The sequence below is a fragment of the Sebastes umbrosus genome, chromosome 18 (genome assembly GCF_015220745.1).
Source record: "Sebastes umbrosus isolate fSebUmb1 chromosome 18, fSebUmb1.pri, whole genome shotgun sequence".
Lineage (NCBI taxonomy): Eukaryota > Metazoa > Chordata > Actinopteri > Perciformes > Sebastidae > Sebastes > Sebastes umbrosus.
In genome coordinates, this window is record NC_051286.1 from 17,557,543 (window position 1) to 17,579,088 (window position 21,546).

General features: G+C 40.9%; 1 protein-coding gene and 1 long non-coding RNA gene across 2 annotated transcripts; both read right to left on the reverse strand.

The window, feature by feature from the left end:
* Positions 1–164: 164 nt before the first annotated feature.
* LOC119476743 lies at positions 165–20,953 on the reverse strand. Its single transcript, XR_005204099.1, has 3 exons — positions 20,942–20,953; positions 5,273–5,285; positions 165–356 (listed from the first exon to the last, which is right to left on the reverse strand). It is a non-coding gene; the product is annotated as an uncharacterized LOC119476743 (long non-coding RNA).
* On the reverse strand, positions 2,119–4,993 carry ccn2a (cellular communication network factor 2a). Its single transcript, XM_037750223.1, has 5 exons — positions 4,635–4,993; positions 4,240–4,456; positions 3,873–4,124; positions 3,541–3,752; positions 2,119–3,432 (listed from the first exon to the last, which is right to left on the reverse strand). The coding sequence occupies exons 1-5, from the start codon at positions 4,695–4,697 to the stop codon at positions 3,136–3,138; spliced, it is 1,041 nt and encodes a 346-aa protein (XP_037606151.1). The 5' UTR covers positions 4,698–4,993; the 3' UTR covers positions 2,119–3,135.
* Positions 20,954–21,546: the final 593 nt, after the last annotated feature.

Below are 21,546 nucleotides of genomic sequence, written 5' to 3' on the forward strand. Positions count from 1 at the left end.
AGCTTGTTTTCCTTCATTTTCCTCGACAATCATCTCTCTCTTTCTGCAGATGTATCTCGCCTGCTTTTCAAATAATTTTTTACATTGACTTATGTGAACGGTGGCAGATGCAGGTAAACACACACCAGCGAGGTGAGGTTGTACAGTATCGGCATGTATACATGTACAAAGTTCTTTCTGGGATGCTTGCTTACTTATGGGGAAGCAGAAGAAGAAGAAGACGTAGATGCTTACTTATTATAGATACAGTCGACTCTAATCAAGCCAAGGCAATAAGTGAACATTTTTAGCAGATTAATGAACTGTAATTAATTTATGTAAGAAAAACCAATAAATTGAATAGTTTAACTGGAAAACTCTGTTTTGGTTAATCATTTTATTGTCTTTAAAATCAAATGAATATTTGCATAAGGGAATTAATGCAATAAACTCTACATACTATCGAGGTAAATTCATAAAGAAGCAAATTAAAACAGAAATATCAATTTATGTCACATTTTATCAGTTAATTAATGCCTACATTTATTTTTAGTATTATTTTTGGTACATTTAATGGCATATTTATTTAGTTATCTAGTCATTTATTTATTTATTTAATTTAATGGCATATTATTTATTTATTTATCAATTTTTTATAGGCAGGTTCTGTCCTCCATAGTGAATGTGGCTTCTCACTTTAAAGAGACATTGATTCACACTGTAGATACAGGCTGCACTCGGTTGTGTTTGTGGGCGAAGACGCTGAGAACATGAATCATCACTCTGGTACATAAGCTGTTTATACAGTATATTCAAGACAACAACATTTTAACCCTTACTTTTGGCATCATTATTTATTGGTTGCTACTATTAAGAAGAATGAGCCAGTGTAGTGAATCATACAGTGTGGTATTAACAGTTTTTATATTTGGACAGCAAAAATGTTGACAGCTCTTGAGCAGAAGTAAAAAAAGAAAAAAAGAAATGGATTGAAAGGAAGCAAGAATAGAATGTGGGCAGAGGAGAAACTGAAAATGCAAAAAATTTTCTGCTTTCTCTGGTAGCTTAAATAAATAAATATAGCTGCTGCGGACACAACTGAAAACTGAAACTGTTAAGAGGGTCTTTATATAAATTATGTACAGTATACCTACCAGCACCAATATATGCAAATGCAGAGAGTCTTAAAAGGCCTGAATTACAATTTAAAGTTGACAAATATGATGAAGAAGAATAGATTACAGCCAGGTTTTTGGGCAATAACCACAAACAACTGTTACTATTATACTTGTTAGATATATTATATTTAGAAATTTCTGCAGCAAACTTAATTCTGTTTGACCAACTATTACAACTGTGGATCAGAGAGATTCATTTAAGGCTGTGAAGAGCTCCTCCTTTTAAGATGTATGTGTATAGGTACCAAAACAAGCTGAAAATCTACGACGACAACATGAGACGGCACCAGATGGCGACATTAGACTTCCTCAGTCCCCTTTACCAAAGGTGAGTGCTGCTAGCAAGGGACATTTCCCTTTTGTGCTTTAGAACCCAGGTTTGTTTATTTCCACCTTGCCTTGTGTAAGAAAAGCAAGCAGGACTGCTTTGCCTCAATGCATAAACTAATACATTAAAATATCCTCTTTCAGTTCAGCTAACAAATCAATAGGGAGCAATTTAGTAAACAGCCACCAGTTCTGAGTATTATTCATGTTGTTTGCTGTATGAGAAGTCATACATTTTTAAAACTTCTTTGTTTACTGAAGAAAGCATTAAAAGTAAATGATGTTACATAAACCTGAGTGGAAAGTGGAAGAATAAACCAACTCCTGTGGTGGGAATAAAACAATCTTTATGATAAGGAAAACTCCCTGCCGATTGACTAATTTCCCCATTTTTTCACTTGAGTTGCAGACTTTATGTAATGACCGAGCGACGTTGATTTCCTGCACTGAGAGTTGTGTTAATAACTAATTCATACTTGCTCTGACTGGCTAATATGTCAAAGTTAAACATGAACAATAATGTTCTAGTTATGCAGATCACTAACATTAGAGCCATGTGCCTTTTATGTATGCTAAGGTAATAGATCTTCTGGCTTTTATCAGAATTGAAGACAGACAAATTGGAGAAGTCATGTTTGTATAAAAAAATATAACATTTTATTTCCAGCTACAGAGTGAAACATGTAACATTCTTGTCACACTTCTCAATAAAATAGTAAAAAATACTGTCGACAAAAAGTACACTATCGATACATTTCGAAGCACAGAACAAACTTGGCTTTTAAATTAACTTAAACTGTACAAATATATACATCATTTACACATCAACAATAAAAAAGGAATGACATTTCAATTCTTCCAGTCTTTTCTTCTATTTTTGTACAAAATAGACACTTTGTTCCTATTGGTTTCTTCCTTCTGACCTGAATCAGTAATAGTCAACATGTCGTCTTTTTTTTTCTCTTTTCTCAGTGCCGTGGCAAAGCCCACCGTGTTTCATATCTAACCTTAAACTCAGCACGCTGCTTGCTTTCTCGTCCACATGCTGGGCGGTAGCTCTGACCTTTCCTCTACTCTGTGAGCAAGGTGAACAGCGTGGACGCAGAGACAAGGCCGACATTCAGGTTTGTGCTAACAGACACAAACTTGCACACACACTCACACACACAAGGACACATTCAGACCTGTTTGCACAGGGGAACACTGGCCTGCTGTGGTCTGCGTGCTCCATCTACAGCTGCTTAGAGTTTCCAGGTCTGGTCTGGGCTCGGAGGGTGGGGAGGGGAGTTATTAGACCCTCATTTAGAGAGGACGTCAAGGTTTAGATAAGGTATAAAAATGCATACAGTAACATGGACGGGTCTGTAAAAAGGGATTTCAAGGGGAACGGGCATCAACCTGACAGTAGGTTTGTCAAAAATAGAAGTTATAGTGCAGGAATCTCTTGGAGCTGCTACGCAACCCTCTGTCTGAGTCTATGTGGCTGATGTGCGCCAGCCATACAAAACACACAGACACTTGGATAAGTGTCTGGACTACTTTTACAATGAGAAAATGACAAAATAAAACACATATATACTGAGCTGCAAAATGAGATGGAGTTCTGTTTTTTTTGTTTTCAAGTCATAAGCTGCGATCGTCCCGAAGTGGCTCACGCCATGTCTCCCATCATCTTCTTGTAATACATGGACTCGAAGATGTCGTTCTCCCCGGGGCAGTTGTGGTGGCAGGCGCAGGACTTGATGAACATCATGTGCTTCTTCATGACCTGTCCGTCGGGGCATTTGAACTCCATGGGCAGGGTGGTGGTTCTGTGGGGGGTGCAGCAGCGGCCGTCCAGGCAGACGCCGCAGAACTTTGGCCTGTAGGACTTGGTGGTGGTGCAGCCGGAGATCTCAAACTTCATGGGCTTGGAGAGCCTGGGAGTACGGATGCACTTTTTCCCTTTCTGGAGGAAGAAATGAAGAGAACTTTATTAAGCATTCTTTGGCTATTTCAGTGCTGACACTAATATCTGTAGAGGTTATGAGAGCAGTGCAGTTCAACAAAAACTCACCCTAATGCTCTGCTCCAGCTGTGACTCGCATGGTCGCACCATACACAAGCGGGTCTGTTTCTCCAAGCGGCAATCGCGGTTGTCATTGGTGACCCTGGTGGAAACCCCAAGGCCGCAAGTCTTGGAGCACGCGCTCCATTCAGTAGTCTGAACCAGGCAGTTCTCCCTCATCATGGAGGGATCTGGGCCATAGGTCTCTTCCTCTCTGTAGGCTGTAAACACAGGAGCAAACACCGGGTTAGAGACCATCCTGATTATGTCTCCTCTTTGTATAAAGATCGACAAAGAAACTACAGTCTTGTGTGCTTAAAAAGAAAAGGAGACTGACTTACCGGCCAAAGCTGAGCCCATGAAACTGTGTCTGTTGGGAGAATCGCACTCCCACTCCTCGCAGCACTTCCCTTGGACCTTGACGCGTCTCGGCATGGGGCAGTCGGGGCTGGGCAGCCTGACGTCGATGGAGCAAAGAGGGACGCAGCCGACAGCTCCATCCAGACAGGTACACTGGTACTTGCAGCTGCTCTGGAAAGTCTCTCCGCTCTTGTACATCATGCCTCCGAAGACACATGTGGCTCCCTCTCGAGCTGTGGGGTGAAACGGCGAGAGAAAGGTCATGATTTGGTTCACTCACTGAGGACAGTTAATGATCTACTGTACAGCAGGACGGCACAGAAAAAAAGTCATTTTCAATGGGCTCACCTGTGCACACTCCTATGCGTCTGTTGATGGGAGCTCCGAAGTCACAGTAGAGGCCTTTGTGTGGGTCACAGAGGTCCTTCTCGGTGCAGAGCTCCCCCATCTGTTTGGCGCACACCCTGCAGCAGCCGCAGCCATCCAGCACCAGACTCACTCCTAGGGGGCACTGAGGCGGAGTGGAGGGGCACGAGCACTGGTTGCTGCACTCCTGACCTGCAGCCTGAGCACACACAGACACAAGCTTCTTTAAATATCATCTCCAAAAAGTGTCACACATCCAGCACATGGAGAACACAATGTCTTTTGCTTTAAAGACTCAAAGCATTGCCCATTTAAAGCCTGAGCTTCTAAGCCTCAACAGCAGTATGAAGTCATTTTCAATGTGTTTTTTGACTTACCATGTGTGAGAGCATGATACACAGGAAAGGCAGCAAAATCATTTTCTTCATCCCAGCAGACATCTTTTCTTCCTTGTAGAAATAGATTCTAGTTTTTCCCTTTAAGTCTTGTGGAGAAAGTCTTCCTTTAGTCTCAGAGTTTGAGCTGGAGAAGCAGTTTCTGATCAAGTTGATCTCTTGTCTCGTTGGTTTCTCTGCTGCTCCGGTCACAGTCCTTCTTTCTTTCTGTTCTTGGTGAAAGCTAGAGTTTAGCTTCGGTAGAGGAGTTGATCTGAGTTCTGACTGCAGAGCTCGGCTCCCTTTATACTCACTGGCCCTCGCAGCACGTCACTGGGGGCTGAATGGAGAGCCAGCCCTGGACAAACATGGACATACTTGGCATTCTTTCCTCGCTTCCTGACCCCCACTCCAGACATCCCACATTCCTGCCGTCTGAAGGCAAGGCTCTGCTGCTCGGCCAAACAACACCGTCTCTCTCTCTCTCTCTCTCTCTCTCTCTCTCTCTCAGAGCTGCTTTCATCTGGAATGGGAGGTTAAGTCTGGTTAGAGGCCTGGGACCCCACACTGGGAATTCCTGAAGACTGACTTCACAAACAGACAGCCGGTACCTATAAATATTAATTTCAAAAAAAGAAGACAAGAAAGAAAAAACTTCAGCACAGTTCAAAAGTGAAGGCACAAAAGAGTTTCAATGAAAGAAGAACTGTTAAAAAACAACAGGTAGAAAGTCATAAAGATGCATCAACATGATGATAATACACTAATAGATGTGTAATGATGTGGTTAAGACTGTTAGTCCAGTACAGCATTCCTCAGCTTTGGCATCAAAGACGTACAGACTGTACTTTAGTAAATTACCAGCAGACTATTAGGGACAGGAAGTTCATTGAGTCATTAACTTGAGGTGGTTATCTAACAAGGAGCTCGCTCCTGCAAACAGACACTTGGCAACTGCTGCAAGCTTCTTGTAACTTTGTCCTCTGTGCTTGTGTGGTTACATCTAGGACACTGCAGTAGCATTTTTATGCACTGACATCAGTGGCTGAACTGCAGCTTTAAACATTAAAACACATTATGAGCATGTTATGATCTCTTTTGCATGAGTGAAGCATTTTGTTCACAAATATGTTCTCCAATCCAGTTGTATGATACACATGATATATGGGTTGGATTAAAAGTATTCCGATCCTTTACTGAAGTAACAGTAGCAATACCACAATGCAAAAAAATACTATTACTATTACAATACTATTATTATTACAAGTAAAAGTCCAGCATTTAAAATCCTACTTAAAGGGATATTGTGTAGTATTCAGGGGGATCTATCGGCAGAAATGGAATAAAATATTAATGAGTATGTATATCCGTTTATATCTACGTACGGAGCAGGTCCTCTTCAGGAGCCGGCCGCCATGTTTCTACAGTAGCCCAGAACGGACAAACCAAACACTAGCTCACGTGAGCGTGTTTTCATGTCGGCCACCGTAGTTTTCCAACGCGCTTGGCACACAGGAGAAGTTTCAGGTGGTTGCAATCTGCAACCTCACCACTAGATGCCGCCAAATCCTACACACTGCACCTTTAAGTAAAAGTATATAAATATTAACAGCACCCTGCCCGACTGATATATTCATATATATTACATCATTATATTGTTACATCACTGCATGAGTAGCATTTTACTATAGTAGCTGGTTGAGGTGGAGCTAGTTGTAACTACATCTTATACAGCAAAGTAGTTTAGTCAAGAGTTTCCCAACCTAGGGGTCGAGTCCCCTCTAAAGGGTCACAAGATAAATCTGAGGGGTCGTGAGAAGAATAATCGGGTAGGAAAGAAGAAAAAAATATGTTTTGATACACTAATTTGTATACTGTTTTAAAGCTTTTCTCTAATATTTGCTTTTTTGTGATATATTACATCATTGCACGTCTTTGGGCTTCAAACAATTATTTAAATGACATGGTCTGAGAAGTACAGGATTTGTCTCTTTAGTGTTAACAACAAACAACTGCCAAAAAGGTTGGGAACCACTGGGTTAATGTTTAATGTGCATTGCTTTTTTTAGGCTTATATTTTTTATCTAAAATCTTAATCTGGACAGTAACTAATATATGTAGTGTAGTTGAAAAAAAAGTACAATATTTTTATCTGAAATGTAGTGGAGGAGAAGTATAAAGTAGAATAAAACGGATATACTTAATTAAAGGACCTAAAAATTGTACTCTAGTACAATACTTGAAAACATTTACTTTTTTTTACTTTAATAACTTCATCCAGATTTCATTATTTGTGATGCAAATAACATCCTAATAGATTTGGCAAATGGTTAATAGAATATGTCTGTCATTTGTTTCTGCTGTTGAATACAACAAGATGATCCTGATGATTATTCCTGAGTTACCTGAGCTCAATGTGCCGCCCTGCCAAGGTATGCAGGACAGGTATTTAGGGGACAAAGACTAATGTTCTCAGTTAATGGCTCTACCCGTAATGGATGTTTGTTGATTTGAGCATTAGGCCGCTTTACTTCCCGAAAAGGAGGATTCTGTTGCAAACAAAGGCTGGTGGGATTGTATTTCACATTCGACTGGTCGTTTCGACTCCGAGGGTCTTAGTCAGGACAAATCATGATTAAAAATCCTGAGTCGACTTTGGTGAAAGTGCGGCCCAGCCCATGAAGACATAAGGGGCAGATATTACGGGAACAAAGGCTACATGTTCTCTGGCTTCTCACCTGCCTAATGAGGTTTAGTCTATGACGGACTTAAAAAGGCCAGGTGTGCCCTGTCCCTGGCCAGGCTTATTTTACTACATCAAACCCCAGAGTGGAGGATTGCAGGAAAGAGGCTAGACGGAGGTTTGTGTATTTTTTTGAAAAAAGGGGGATCACACACCAGGCCAGACTCTTATGAAAGGCGGCCCTGCTCCTTCTCCAGCCAGCGAATCGGAAATGAAAAACTCCCAGAGAAACCTGGAGCTGTAGGAATGCGAGTGAGAAGCCAGCAGACAGGGCTGTTACTACAGAGGAAGCTTTTCCATATAAGGACGCCTGCTCTTTTCCTAATATGGATATGTTCTTTCTCTATGCTGGCTCAGTACAGTAGGGACTCCTATTAGACCATCTGAGCGAGGAAAAACACAGCCGAGAGTGAAAGTGTGGTGTGTGTGTGGAGTAGTCTGTCTGTCAAAACAGACCAGAGAAAGTGTGTGAGCATGTGTGCGTCAGTGTGTGTGTGTGCTGTCAGTCCAGTCATTATAGCCTTAGGGCTCAAACCTCAACTCCATGATATCTAAAGGAAACAGCTTGATGGAGGAACGTGCTCCGGCCACGCTGCAAAACAACACTCAAACTTGGCTGACACTTTTATCTTACGTGCAGAATAATGCAGCTTCTGTCAGCTTGTTTATTAAGCCAATTTATCTGACATTACAGGCATTTTTGGAATAGTTTTAAGGGATGTTATTTGAAGATAAAGTGTTGTAATTTTCAAGCTTTGGTTGATTTAACTCATTTGTTTTAACAGATAGCATCAAGTCTGACTGAGTAAGAGTATTGAATGTATATCCGAGTGGTATATTATGACAAAGGAGTCTATCGATAGCAAGATTATAAGAAAACAAAGTGAATATTGTTTTGTCCTGGACTGTAGCCATAATATTGTTGGGAAACTGGTATTTTTCTGGATGTTGTTATGCTGCTGGTTGTTTTTCGCTGTCAGACCGAATGTTCTCTGAGCTCAATCTGTTTCCTGTGCTGAGTATCAGCGGGCTGACTGGCCATGTGCTTCACTGCTCTGCAGATCTGGATGTGTGGATGGGTTGATCTGCCGTGGCCAAAGGAAACATATGGCTCTGTGTGTGGTATGCCCAGATATGTCGAGGCTAAGTATAGACCAAGATATTTGTCTAAGAGAGTAGCTGTGGCTTAAAATCAGTAATGGAACTGTGGTGGGGATACAATGTCGGTTCAGCTTTGTGCTCGTTGGCGTCGCATGTTGTTGAACATACCTGCGTGCAAGATGTCTGACCTTAAATCTTCTACTTTCACACGTTGGGAAAACTGAATTGAGCAAACCAATGCATGCAAATTCTAAGTATGTTAGTGATGATGGGATTTATTGATGCTATTACAGTCACAATGAAATTGGGGGGATCTATTGGCAGAAATAGAATATAATATTAATACGTATGTTTTCGTTAGTGTATAATGACTTGAAAATAAGACTTGGTGATTTTGTCTTGCGACTTTAACCATTTCACAGTATGTTTTCAGTTCATGAAAGTTAATTGTAACATAAAATTAATCATCAACTATCATTTAAATGTAGTCAAACTAGACGACAGATATAGAAAATATGAAACTAAAAGTAATAATTAGTTATTAGTCATGCCAGCACTGCAGTAACAGGGCCAGGAGCTGCCGTACAGTAACACTGAACACTGCGAATCAGTCTCCAGTTGAATACAGCTGACACCAGTACAATTAACAATAATAACATCATGCTGATGTATTGTTTCACAGTTTAGTACTCTCAGCACCTCCACCCTTACCAAGAGAATACACTGATAGAGGGATGTCCCTAATTTAGCTCTGTAGTTATACAGATTTAAGGTCATGTGACCCGTGTAATTATTCCAGGTCAAGGCCTGCCTTCTATCCTAGTCTGGATTTACGCACGTCGCTGCCCGCCACTTATAGCCTCATTACTTCACTGCTGGTTTCATAGCTACTGTGTGACATCACAAGGGTACATAACCATGTCAGCTGGGGAGTTTCCAACTTTAGGATGTGTGGAGATGACAGACTCAGTGTCTGACCAGGCTACATTCTTACAGGCCCACATCAGCCTCTGGTGACGACACTGTCCTCGTTTACTCTCCGTCAGGCATGGAAAGTGGATATTATTCCTTGTTTTCTTCTACGCCTCATGTGTGTACAGTTCCATCACACCACGGTTGATGATGTCACACCTGATGTTGATGTCACAGAGGCCTCTTTTAGCTGTTTCCATGGTTCCCACACACTGACCGTATTCAGCACAGCTGCAGTCATACCTTCCCGGCACTTTTAAAGCTAAATAGGAAGATAAACATCAAAAGTAAAAAAGGCCAGTCAGTCGCGCCAACACTCTGTACTGAGACGGCATATTTTGTTCCACACCGGGCCAGATATAGAGTTTGATTTCACAGTTAACATTTTTAGTACTTGCAGCGTTTCTAAAATCATCTGTCTTTAATTTTGCTTTTGTGCACTTTCCATTTTATGCCAGTTTGAAAAAGAGGTGTGAGGTTTAGTGGATACATTTATCTAAACCATGCTGCAGTGTTTAGTGGACTTTATATGTAGATTTAGTTTATTAGGTAAACCTAGTTAAAACACGGTCTAATACAGTAAAACAGCCCTGCATTAAAACCCATATTCATTCAAATATTCACTTTTTGTTAATTCAAATTTAGGGTCCTTTTGGAGGCTGAAGGTTGAACTGGCAACTACATGCATTTGTGTATGTATATGTATACTGTATATATGCAGCATATGTATATATGTATGGTATATGTAGTCAAACCCAGAGTGTTTTTCCCAAACCGGGTGGGTCCATATTTGAAGCTTTGGTTGTGCTATCTGCACTCAGCTGTCTATTAAACTGAATTCCATTAGTGGTAGCTGGCAGGCTATTCGAGGAATGTTCCTTGGCTTTAGCCTTCAAACCGACCATCTATATACCACTGTGTAAACTGAACATGAAACCAAAATCTCAAAATGATTTTCCTGCCTGTATATTTCTGCCTCTTTGAACTCTTGGGCTGCCTGCCTGCCTGCAGAGAGACGGAGACGGAGGGTGGAGAAGTTGAAAACAACATGGACAAGAGGGAAAATACTGTTATTTTGTAATTCATCGACATTTTAGGCATTTTAGTTGACCTTCAACTGTAGCAAAGTGGAAAAATAACCACATAATATATTTGTATCAACATTACTCATAACCACGTATAAGGATTACAGACCAAAGGAACAACCCTGACAAGACCGTAGAATAAGTGCATAACATTACTGTCATCTGCAATATACTTTTCATAAGTGAAGAAAGCAGGCTACTAAAGACATGCTGGGAAAGTAAATTGCTCTTTTCTTTTACAATTTGGAGCCTGCCTGCAAAGACACTCAAGGGGAAAAATTTTAAAGGGATGGGACGGTGATCTGTTGAAATTTAACAATGGAGAAGGGACAGGTCAATTACTTAGAGATGAAAGACTTGGAAACTTTTTGAAGCCTGTCTATGAAGAGACAAGCAGTGGAAACTAATAATGGATCCGGAGCCTGGGATGATTTGTTGAGATTTAACAATGGGGTTGGTGGGCAGATGAACTGTCAAGATGGAAACTGTGTCTATTTAAAGCCTGGAGTGGTGGAAAATGTTCAGACTGGAAACATGCATGAGACTCAATCTTTTTTCAGGCACAGCCTGCACGAAATAGTTGGGTTTAGGATTACTTGGGGTAATGGGCCGAGGTATAATATATTGACCGTTTGATGCCAGAGGGGCATAGTTGGGAGATGAATTGCATTTTTTGGTCAAATTTTCTCATAAATCATTTAGTAAGGGACATCTAGGGGAATGCATTTGCCAGTGTGTGTTAACAAGGGAGAAGATATTGCTTTCATCTACCTTGGACAAAGCATTTTTTGCCTGGCAGAAGCTCACAGGTGGAAACTAACACTTGATATAGTGCATGAGAACATTTGTGCAGATATAACAATGGGGATTAATGGGTGGCTGGAATGTCAAAGGCAGAGAGAGAGAGAGTGGAAAGTGCCTTTTTAAAACCTGTGTCCTGGAAAGTGTTTAGACTAGAGACACTGATGAGAATTTGGGCTGTTACTCTTTCAACAAACAGCCGAAACTCATCTCAGCTGTGGATTTACTGCCACACACATGGATAATATGGAAGTCAGGTGGTCTGTGCTTAAACACAGCTCCGTGTGGGTCCAGGATGGCCTCTGTTCTGGTTCAGTGAACTTTCAGCCGGAGGCCGAGGCGGTTTCTAATCTTAGGCACACTTTGTTCTCACTCAATGCTTCCTCCTCTGGAAGTCTTATTGATGGTCAAATGAAACCAAGCAAAGTCTTTGGGTCATGTAGAGCACCATGACCCTAAAGATTCCCTGCCCTTTACAGGTGGTGGTTTCTAAATATAGCGTGGGTGCTGCCACACACAGTGCTACAGCTACAATGGAGGCATTTAACTGGAGCACATTGAGAATGACAGTTTGTTGAAAGTCTGTTAGTTTAAAGGAATAGTTCACACTTTTGGGAAATGCACTTATTCGCTTCTTGCCAGTAGTTAGATGAGAAGATTGATGCCACTCTCATGGCTGCAAGTTACGTCAAGCTTAGTAGGGGGAAACAACTGGCTTAGCTCTGTTCAAAAATACACCTACCAACAATCCTAAAGCTCACTGAATAATATGTTATATCTAGTTAGCTTGCTCCACACACAAACATAAACGGAAAATGAGAAGTTGTGGTTTTACGTGGACATTTTGGCATGTCACAGAAGACAAATCATAGGTTTCAATAATAAAATGAATGATGGCTGGATTCCATTTAGCTGCTCAATGTCATGACTCACTGGGACACTTATAGAACAGAGCCATTTCCAATGTTATTAGTAACACCTGTGCTTTGACAAGTCAAAATGTCTGCTGTGAAACTCTCCTATAGCCGGGCGTAGTAACTTCCTAGAGTCTTCCCAGAGGTGGACAGATAAACAGTTGTTTATCAAGAACTAGATACAGCATGTAACTCCCTCTAAAACCACAAATTGATTTTTTAAATTTCTGTTTGTGTATTGATTAAACAAGCAATATACAAAGTGTTACTTAGTGAGTTTTGGAGAGCCAGACTAGCTGTTTTCCCCCACTTCCAGTCTTTATGCTAGGCTAAATGGTTCCAGCTCAATACTTGATGGACACACTGAGAAGCCTGCAGGTTGCCGGCCGATTTTCAGACCATTAAATAGGCGTTATCAGTTGCTATAAGCATGATAGATGTGGGTCAGTAGGGCCTACTAGTAGGTTTTATCATCTATTCACACGGTAGATCACCGAAAGAAGGTATAAACAATCACAACAACGACCTCTAGCGACCGTAGTAATTTTGACAGGAGCAGAAGCGGAAGTCATGCGCTGTAGTATAGACAGTGTGAAACTCCTGTGGGGTGGAGGTTGGATGCAATGGATAAGACACAAAACTCAGGGGTTTGCTTCCGGTGTGAAACCAACTCTGTGATGTCTTTGAGTTTTTTCCCCCAAGTGTTTTTGTTTGCCTAAACCTAAAAAAGTTGTAGTTTTGTTGCCTAAACATAAAGAAGCACTTTTGTTAGTGTTCAAAATGTAAGTTTTACGTGTAAGAACATGTTGCTGACTTTTACAATGTAGTAGGCGTAGTAGGCCACTAATGGCCCAGATTTATGGTGCTTGTATTGATCGATAACTCCTATTTAATGGCCTGATAACAGTCGAAACGGCTGCACAGCTGCAGTGGAAGAAGACAGGACTAGCAATCAAAAGGGAAATTACGCTAAAATGTATATAACCCAAAACCAAAAACCATTTAGGCCACAAACCATTTTTTTCATAGGCAGACTACAATACAATCTGCATGTATTTTACTCTCATGACATACTTTCTTCTTTCGTGGCCTCCTGCGCATTACACTGGTTTGCCCAATGAGGTTTACCTAGTCATTCTTGAAGTAAACACATCCGTAGCACTGATTTTCTGAAGCACTACAACCAGTCAATGTTTTTTATATTTTATTTCAAAGTGACTTTTATCAGCCAGTTACAACAGGACAAATAACCTCTGCAGGTTTTCAATGTTCTCAAATTTACTCACCTTGTGGTTCCCTGCACTAGACCACATCCTAACTTTTTTCAATATTTGAATATTAAAAAAAAAGGTGTTTGAATTGAAAGTCTTGTGGCTCACACAGAGTATGGTTGTGAATGTAAATACATATTCTGTAGCTTTCTGAAGCCTCCGCTTCCCTGCAGGAATGTCAGCTTCCCCCTATTAGCTTGGCACACGACTGCATACCTCAGCTAATTAGCTTCCTGTAAAAGCCTTGAATAAAAACATCGGCTTTAATCACACGCTGCTGCTTTGTCTCATTCACTGCCAAGGTAAATGTTACTTCAAGCAGGGAAAAAAATTGACATTTAGCTTTGTGGGTTTCTGCTTCCCAGACAGGTGTTTCTAGCCGTGATGTGCAGCGATCCAGGTCAAGACTTCACCTTAACATTCCTCAACATCAAATAAACGCGAACTGTTTTTCTATCATTAGACTTTTTAAAGGCTTTCATTTAAATTTGGTCGTTTTTTTTCTTTCATACTGAGGTTGCCTGAGATGTGAAACTGGTCTTGAAAGTGTGTGTTTACTGTCTGTTTTACTGGATGGTTATATACTGGCTGTCAGCAGGAGAAGGAGTGCTCTCATACAGTTTCATATAAAGCTTAACGGCTGCTTTTTACAGTTTGTTGGTTTACTGTCAGAAAGTAGAAGAGTGTTCCTGCTCCAGAGCTTGTTGCCTAGTTTCTGATTATTTAGCAGCTGCCTGCCAGTAACTCAAATCTCAATTTACTGTACCTCAATCTATTATTTACAAGCTGCTGCTTATTTACTTCATTATATCCTCTTAAAGAACTTTATTTATTTAGAGGATAAAGAGCCTCATAAACTGCATGTGGAGATTTTTATGTGTCTTTGTAGGATTGTTCCCGATAGTCAAAATGGATAAATTTGAGGTTGAGGTTTGAACTTGGAAACAATCTCTCTTCAAGGTCCAGTTAGTAGATGTTGTGGAGCTTATCACATCATATCACATGATCCTGTGAGTTTCGATATTTTGACAAACAGTTAGCAAGTTCTATTAGCTCTGTTTTGGTCCCCTCCTGAAGGAAATATCTGGCTCTTTAGCTGCTAAGTGCTGTTTGTTGCTGTGCAGGTAGCACCATAGACTGTATATAAGAAGTCACCATGATGTCACCAATTGGTTTGTAGACTGCCATTTTGCCAAGTCTTGAGTTTGGCGTTTTGACCATCATCATTTTGGTTTTTGGCCGTCGCCCATCTTGTTTTTTTGCAACCAGAAGTGACACGAGAGGGTGGAGCTAAGTACAACCAATCTCAATCTCTGTAGAGCTGAGGGAAGCTGCGACCCCTTTCACATGTCAGTTGACCCATTGTTAAGGTAAAAATATTGATTATAGCTTAATAAGTGTGTTTGTATACTACTCTCTACTGTCCTTGTGTAATCATAAATAGTAGTAGTATGACTATATCAATGACTAATGGCCTAAAGTCATAAACCTCTAAGTATTTTGTGTGTGGTTTAAACATAAAACCAGCCCACAGATTGGGCTTCCTATACTGGCACTAACATCAACACAAAGAACCCCCCCTTTGATCTGACAGAACAATGTTCAAGCCACAAATGCTCTTATTAGGGAAGTGTGAAATGAGCGCCTCTCATCGCTGCTTGAGTTCTGGCTTTACCAATGAAAATCAGACCTTTTGGCAAAACCAGCGTCTGCGTGGTGTCTTGACTGAAAGAACATTCAAAGTCAACAGTAGATCTGTCCTCTGATGGAGCTGTTAGTGCTGAACGCTGCAAAAGGGAACGCCGTTCTCAGATGACTAATCAAAATGAACAAAAGGTGAACGATTAGCGCGAGGACGACTGTTCCTTTATAAACGGCTGTGAAAATATTACTCTTCTGGAGGCTTTCCCCTTTTGCTAGGCTGTCAGTGCAAACACAAATGTGTTCTTAACTGAATGAAGGATTGAAAAAACAATATTGTTAGCTCCTGCTTCATAAGATGTTGATGGAATAACGAACTGTGCTTTTGTGACTGGTGGTTTTGGTCATTAGTAGAGCAAACTGTTCCTAATAAAGTCTTGATAGAATTGTGCTGTGCCTTATAGAAACAGCCTGGCCAGTGCTCCCATCTGCTCTAATTGTTTCCAGATATGAAGTTTCTGCACAGTGGCGAACTGGACCCCTCCCTGTCTGTCTGTGTGTCTGGAACGAAAGGCCTCTCCCCATCTGTCTACTAGTTGCAAGGTCAGTCTGCAGCCTACACCCTCGCCCCATGTCTGTCTGTCTGTTTGCCCGTCTGTCTGGTGGCAATCTGACCCCTCTGTGCTCGTCTATGCGTATGTTGGCTGGAAGGTCACAGCTGGCCAGTTGTTTCTCTCTCCTTTGCTAAAAGTAGCTCTCACTGTATCATGTTTTCTCAAGTAGAATGGCTGCTACTTTTTAAGAAACTAATGATAACCAGGAGAGACGGAGCAATGCAATCCAGCTGTGTCCTATGCTATGCGATTGTTCTTTACCTTGCAGCATACCTGCCCGCTTCCAAACTGACAGCGGAAAATATTATGCTCCCATCATCGTCTTCTCAACAACATGTAATATTCCCCCGGCTGGAACAGTGAAAGGTGGATTCCTCAGCAAAGTGAGGAGGAAGTGATGACGCAGGAAGGAGTCATTGCTCAGCTAGCTGTCAAACCGGCAGCAGACGACCCAGGTTTCACATGTTTCTCCTACCTCAGCACAGACAGCATGAAATATGTATTCCACTCTCTCTCAGCAGGAGTGAATCACAGCATGAACGCAAAGGTTTTAAAATAGTTTAGTGGTAAATTAGTGGTGAGTAAACTATGCTGTCCATTTGGGACTTGTTACAATGTGGACAACAGCCAATCTAAGGAAGCTCAACAAAAACATTTCTACGCCTGTCCTTAACACCATAGACTGTATAAAAGAAGTGGACGTAGTCACCTTGACGTCACCCATTGGTTTGTGGACTGCCATTTTGAAGCCTCCATATTGGCATTTTTGACCGTCACCATCTTGGTTTCTTACAAACAGAAGTGCATGAAAGGGTGGAACTAAGTACAACTGAACACTGAATAAGACATTTTCCGGCAACCACCAAGGTTATAGTTAACTTTTATGAACTGTAAACACACTGTGAAAGGGTTAAAGTTGTAAGATGAAAACACGGACAACTCTCAGACCGAACAACGCCGTGGTAACAACCTGTCAGCCACAAAGTAGCCATGCTCAAAATCATACCCTGCTTTATCTCTATTTTACTATAAATGGGACCATAATTTATTGAATGAACATCATGCTGTATTGAAGAAGACTTGAAACTAGCGAGTGAGACCATAAACTCATGTTTACAATGTTTACTGAGGTAATAAATCAAGTGAGAAGTAGGCTCATTTTCTCATAGACTTCTATACAATCTGACTTCTTTTTGCAACCAGAGGAGTCCATGTGGAAAGCATAACCGAGGCTTTACTCTCAGCAAGTAAGTGTATTTCCTAAAATGTCAAACTATTCCTTTAAATTGCTATAAATTTACTTCATGTAGGCTCTCAGCTTTCAAATAAAATGTGCAAGTACAACTAAAACTCTGTTTATTCTTCAGTACATCTCTGCTTGACGCAATAGCAACAGTCTTAATCAAGAGCCAAAACACACAGCTAGATACTGTAATGTCTGCTTTAAGGATTATTAGTTTGTCAGATTTACAAACCTTAATCCAGAGGAACGTATCATCATCATCATCACCACATGTGTTACCCCAAATGTGCATCATCAACTGTAAGTTCACTGCTATTTTTCCAGCTGCATCCAGTACCGCTCAGTGTATAAATCCATCAGCAGCTGAGGGTGGGGAGGAGGCGATGACGCAGGAAGGAACTATCACGCTGGTATCTGTCAAATCTGTGGCAGCAAACTAGGATCCTTTTTTTTATAACCAGAATGTATAATGTTTTAGAGTATTTCCATTGCTAGATTGAATTATAGCATGAAAGTCTTGCTTCGACTTCTGTTCCTATTTCTGAGATTTCCCATTTTTACAGACTTCTCCAGGATCACATATGGAGGCCCTCTAGCAAAACCGGAGCCTCCTGTGCTATAAAGCAGTATGGCATGTATGACCGGGGCCCCTTGTGAGGTCTCACTTACAGTACAATGATTGAAGGGTGCGACAGTTACGCAACTACAAGGTGTCGTGTGATGCTGTGTGAATATGAAGCCTTGTCCCACTGAGGGGAGCCTTTACGGGGCACGTCTGACAGGAAGGTGTTCTGTCACAGTGTGTCAATATGCAGCTTGTCTCGGGGGCCCGATTTGCTCTCTCTCTGGTGCTAACACTTTTTTCCTTTTACCCTTTAAACACTCATTTTACTTAATTATCCTTGAGGTTTCCAAATTGTATTTATCACCTAATTTGATTTCAGTTTTGTCATTTTTTTCTTTTTCTTCATCTACTCCATCCATCTGGTTTCTCTTTTTTCTCTCCCGGTGTCTGACAGCCAAGGATCTTTTACTAGTTTTTTGTTTTTATATCACACATATGCAGGCTTCTGTATTTTGTTATCAGGTATGTTTTGAGTGTACTTGCAAAACCTAAACCTTACTTTGCACTCTGGCTTTCACTAAGCATGTATAAACTGAAGGTTGCACCTTTCTTACCATGCCTTTTGACTACAACCTTTTGTGGTTAACTGTATTCTACTTTACCTCTGCTTCTCACGGTAACTGTTCCCAGGTATGTTTTTCTCCTGCCTTTTAGACATGTGGTTTAGCGTGCCTGGCAGGGCGGCAGGCGGTTCTCCTGGCTCGGTGTGTTTATGCAGGTGCAGGACATTCAGGACACACCGCCCTGCAGAGTATTTTGGAGGGGCTTTTCAGAGCAGCCTATCCTGCAGTATTAGAAGGGGCCGCCTATATGTGGCATTTTAGTGGGACAGCCCAGAAAAGGCATTTCCTCAGGTTACTGGAAATGGAGCAGTAAAGGGTTTGAAAAATAGCACATCAGAGTGAGAAATGTTTTAAGGACAGGCGAAAGATGGATGGATGTTCAGAAAAACATCATGATATAACAACATCATGAACAGCAAGAGTGCTCAGTATGCATGAATTCATCCATCACATTTTTTATTTTATTTATTTAATGTGTGGCTCAAAGATGCTTTCTTGAACATACTATGGACTAGACATTTAAATACAGTTCTTTTGATCTTAATGTTCTCACAATGCAAAAACATTTTCATGCTCCTGCAGTTAATAATAATAATAATAATAATAATAATAATCTGGAGGAGATAAAGCTTCTTTAGGTCTGCAAATGAGAGGAACTAACCTGACCTAATAATCTGGGTTAAATATCTCAGTTGAATGAAATGAGACTGCACCACTTGAGTCACCTGCACACCAACAGACAGCGTGGAGTAAAAGATTTCACTTAGTTTACAGGCTTCTTGTTTGACGTTATTAGAAAAGGCACCTAAAGGAGAAACTGCTAATAATGAGTCTTTCAACTGCAGGAAATTTGTGGATATTAATTTTGTAACAACAGCAAGGAAAGACATAATACAGTGCACAACAGTGGTAACAGGCTTTATTGTGATATACAATTGCGTGTCATCTGCATAACAACTGAAGTCAATATTATGTCTGCTGATGATATGCCGCTGCTAAACAATTCCAAATAGTAACAGATTGCAGAAATGCACAATCTCTGCATTTTCACACCTCCAGGACAAATGGTTGTGTAATTTCCCATTCTTATAAAGCTTTTATGTTGTCATGTAATATTGGGGGGGGGCTTTCCTTTGTGGAGGTATCGCCATGTCTGCACGTTTCCTCCCACAGTCCCCAGAGTGTGAATGGTTGGATACTATACTATGAAATTTTTTATGACATTTATTTATGACATACTATACAAATACATTTTATATGACATGTTTCACAACATTTTTTATGGCATACTATACTATGACTTTTTTTATGACTTTTTTAATGACATTCTATAGTATGACATTTTCTATGGCATATTTTTTTATGACTTTTTTTATTGGTATTATGTGTCAGCCTTGTTACACAGACTGGTAACCTGTCCAGGGTGGAAACTGGGATAGACTCCTGCTCCCCACAACCCTGTAAAGCATTGGTGTGAAAAGATAGCTGAAGGATGCATGGAAGACTAGGTTTCTTATTTCCAGATATAACGTTTGTCTCATTGAAATTGAATTGACCACTCAGATTTTCACACCATTCAGTCCTTTTGCCAAATAAGTCACTATAAAAAAGTATTTGCAACTCAAATTAAATCGATATAGAGAAGTATCCTTCTTTATACTTAAATGCAAAGACATTTTAAGCACTCTCAGCTTTTGCAAAGATGCCCGGTCAAAGTTCAGATGGTGTCTTTACTATTAGAGAATGTTGTGATGTGCCGGACATTTTCCTCACAGAAATAATCCGATGCAGGTAACCTCTTTACAGATACAACCAGGCTGTTCAGGGTAAAAGCAGGACTTCCAGCTAGCCAGGGTTGCAGTTCATATGGCAGAAGAACAGTGGTTATCTGTAGCAGTAATAATAGGTTGATTGTATGCCATGGTTTGATTGTCAGGAAGAACAGGAAAGAAGAATAGCCTTGCCCTGCTTGGCTCACTCTGTTCTGCAAAAAGTTTCCGGGATAATGAATTCCTCTGGTTTGGTCAGCCAACGGTAGAAATTAGGAGAAAGGGGGAGGAGGACTAACAGTGTGAGAGGGAAGGTGTTTGTCCAGTCAACGTTGCAGTATTGTGGATAATTGCAGATTACTGGTTAGATAAGTGGATTGACAAGAATTGAATGTGGGGAGTCCAGAAATGCAAAACAACACATTCAGGGTCAAGGTTTTGTCTTGACCCTGAATGTAGAGGAAATTCAACATGTATTAGTCCTCAGGAAGAAAAACACATTAAAATACCAAAAGCAAACTCTGTTCAAGAAAATCCTGCATTGATTGAATTGAATGTGAATTAAACACCAGGCCTGTTGGCTACAGAAAGCATAGTTTGGTCCAATAGGCATCTATCTGTAACTCTTCACATTAACAACCTACACCGGAGCTGGCTGGATACACACAGGCTCAAAGTTTATAATTTTTAAACTCCTCCAGTATGTTCCACTTTAAAGCATGTGAACTTTGGCACCGGCTTAAAATGAGCACATGCTCAATGAGCCATACTGTTGCTGCATGGGTACAAACACAGATGCACACTTTGCGCACGCCTTAAAACACATAAGCAAACACACAAACACACACACACACACACACACACACACAGTACACTGCGCTTCCACATCGGAGCGAACTAGGTTGAGAAATTTGAAAGAAAACAAACAGGATTCCAGAGTGGTGCGGTGTGGCGTGAGGCTGCTGGACTGAAACACAAAGAGAGGCCTGTTCGCAGCGTACAGGAGCATTCCAGCTAACAGAACAGGCTCTGGGACACTGTTGACCTAAGCTACTTTAGAATGTTTGTGCAATAGCTTTTGACCACTTGATTAAAAATATCGTTTGATGCTGAAGCGGCCGTGTCCTAGCGAGGGGCAGTTCAGACTGGTCTGAGCAGAGCAACATGTTGCCGCATGAAGGGAGGGCTCTTATGAAGATGTGAGCACTGAGCCGTTTGCCTGGAACAGTGAGCCACAGATGAATCATTGTGGATGACCATCCATGCTGTCTGGCACTTGATTTTGTAATTATATAATGTCAGTTCTATTGAAATACATGTGTCAGTTTAGTGCCAATGTTTTGAGCATAATGGACAAAACACACATACAGTAGATGAGCTGTTCAGTCAATTGGACTGTAGTCAGGCTATTAAATAGGCATTATCAGTCACTATAAGCCCCATAGATGTGGGTCAGTAGGGGCCTACTACACCCACTAATAGGTTTTTATCATCTATTCAAAAGGTAGATCACAGAAAGCACAGGGTTCTCAGCCAGGAGACTGGAGTTTGCATCCCTTATGAAACCAACAAT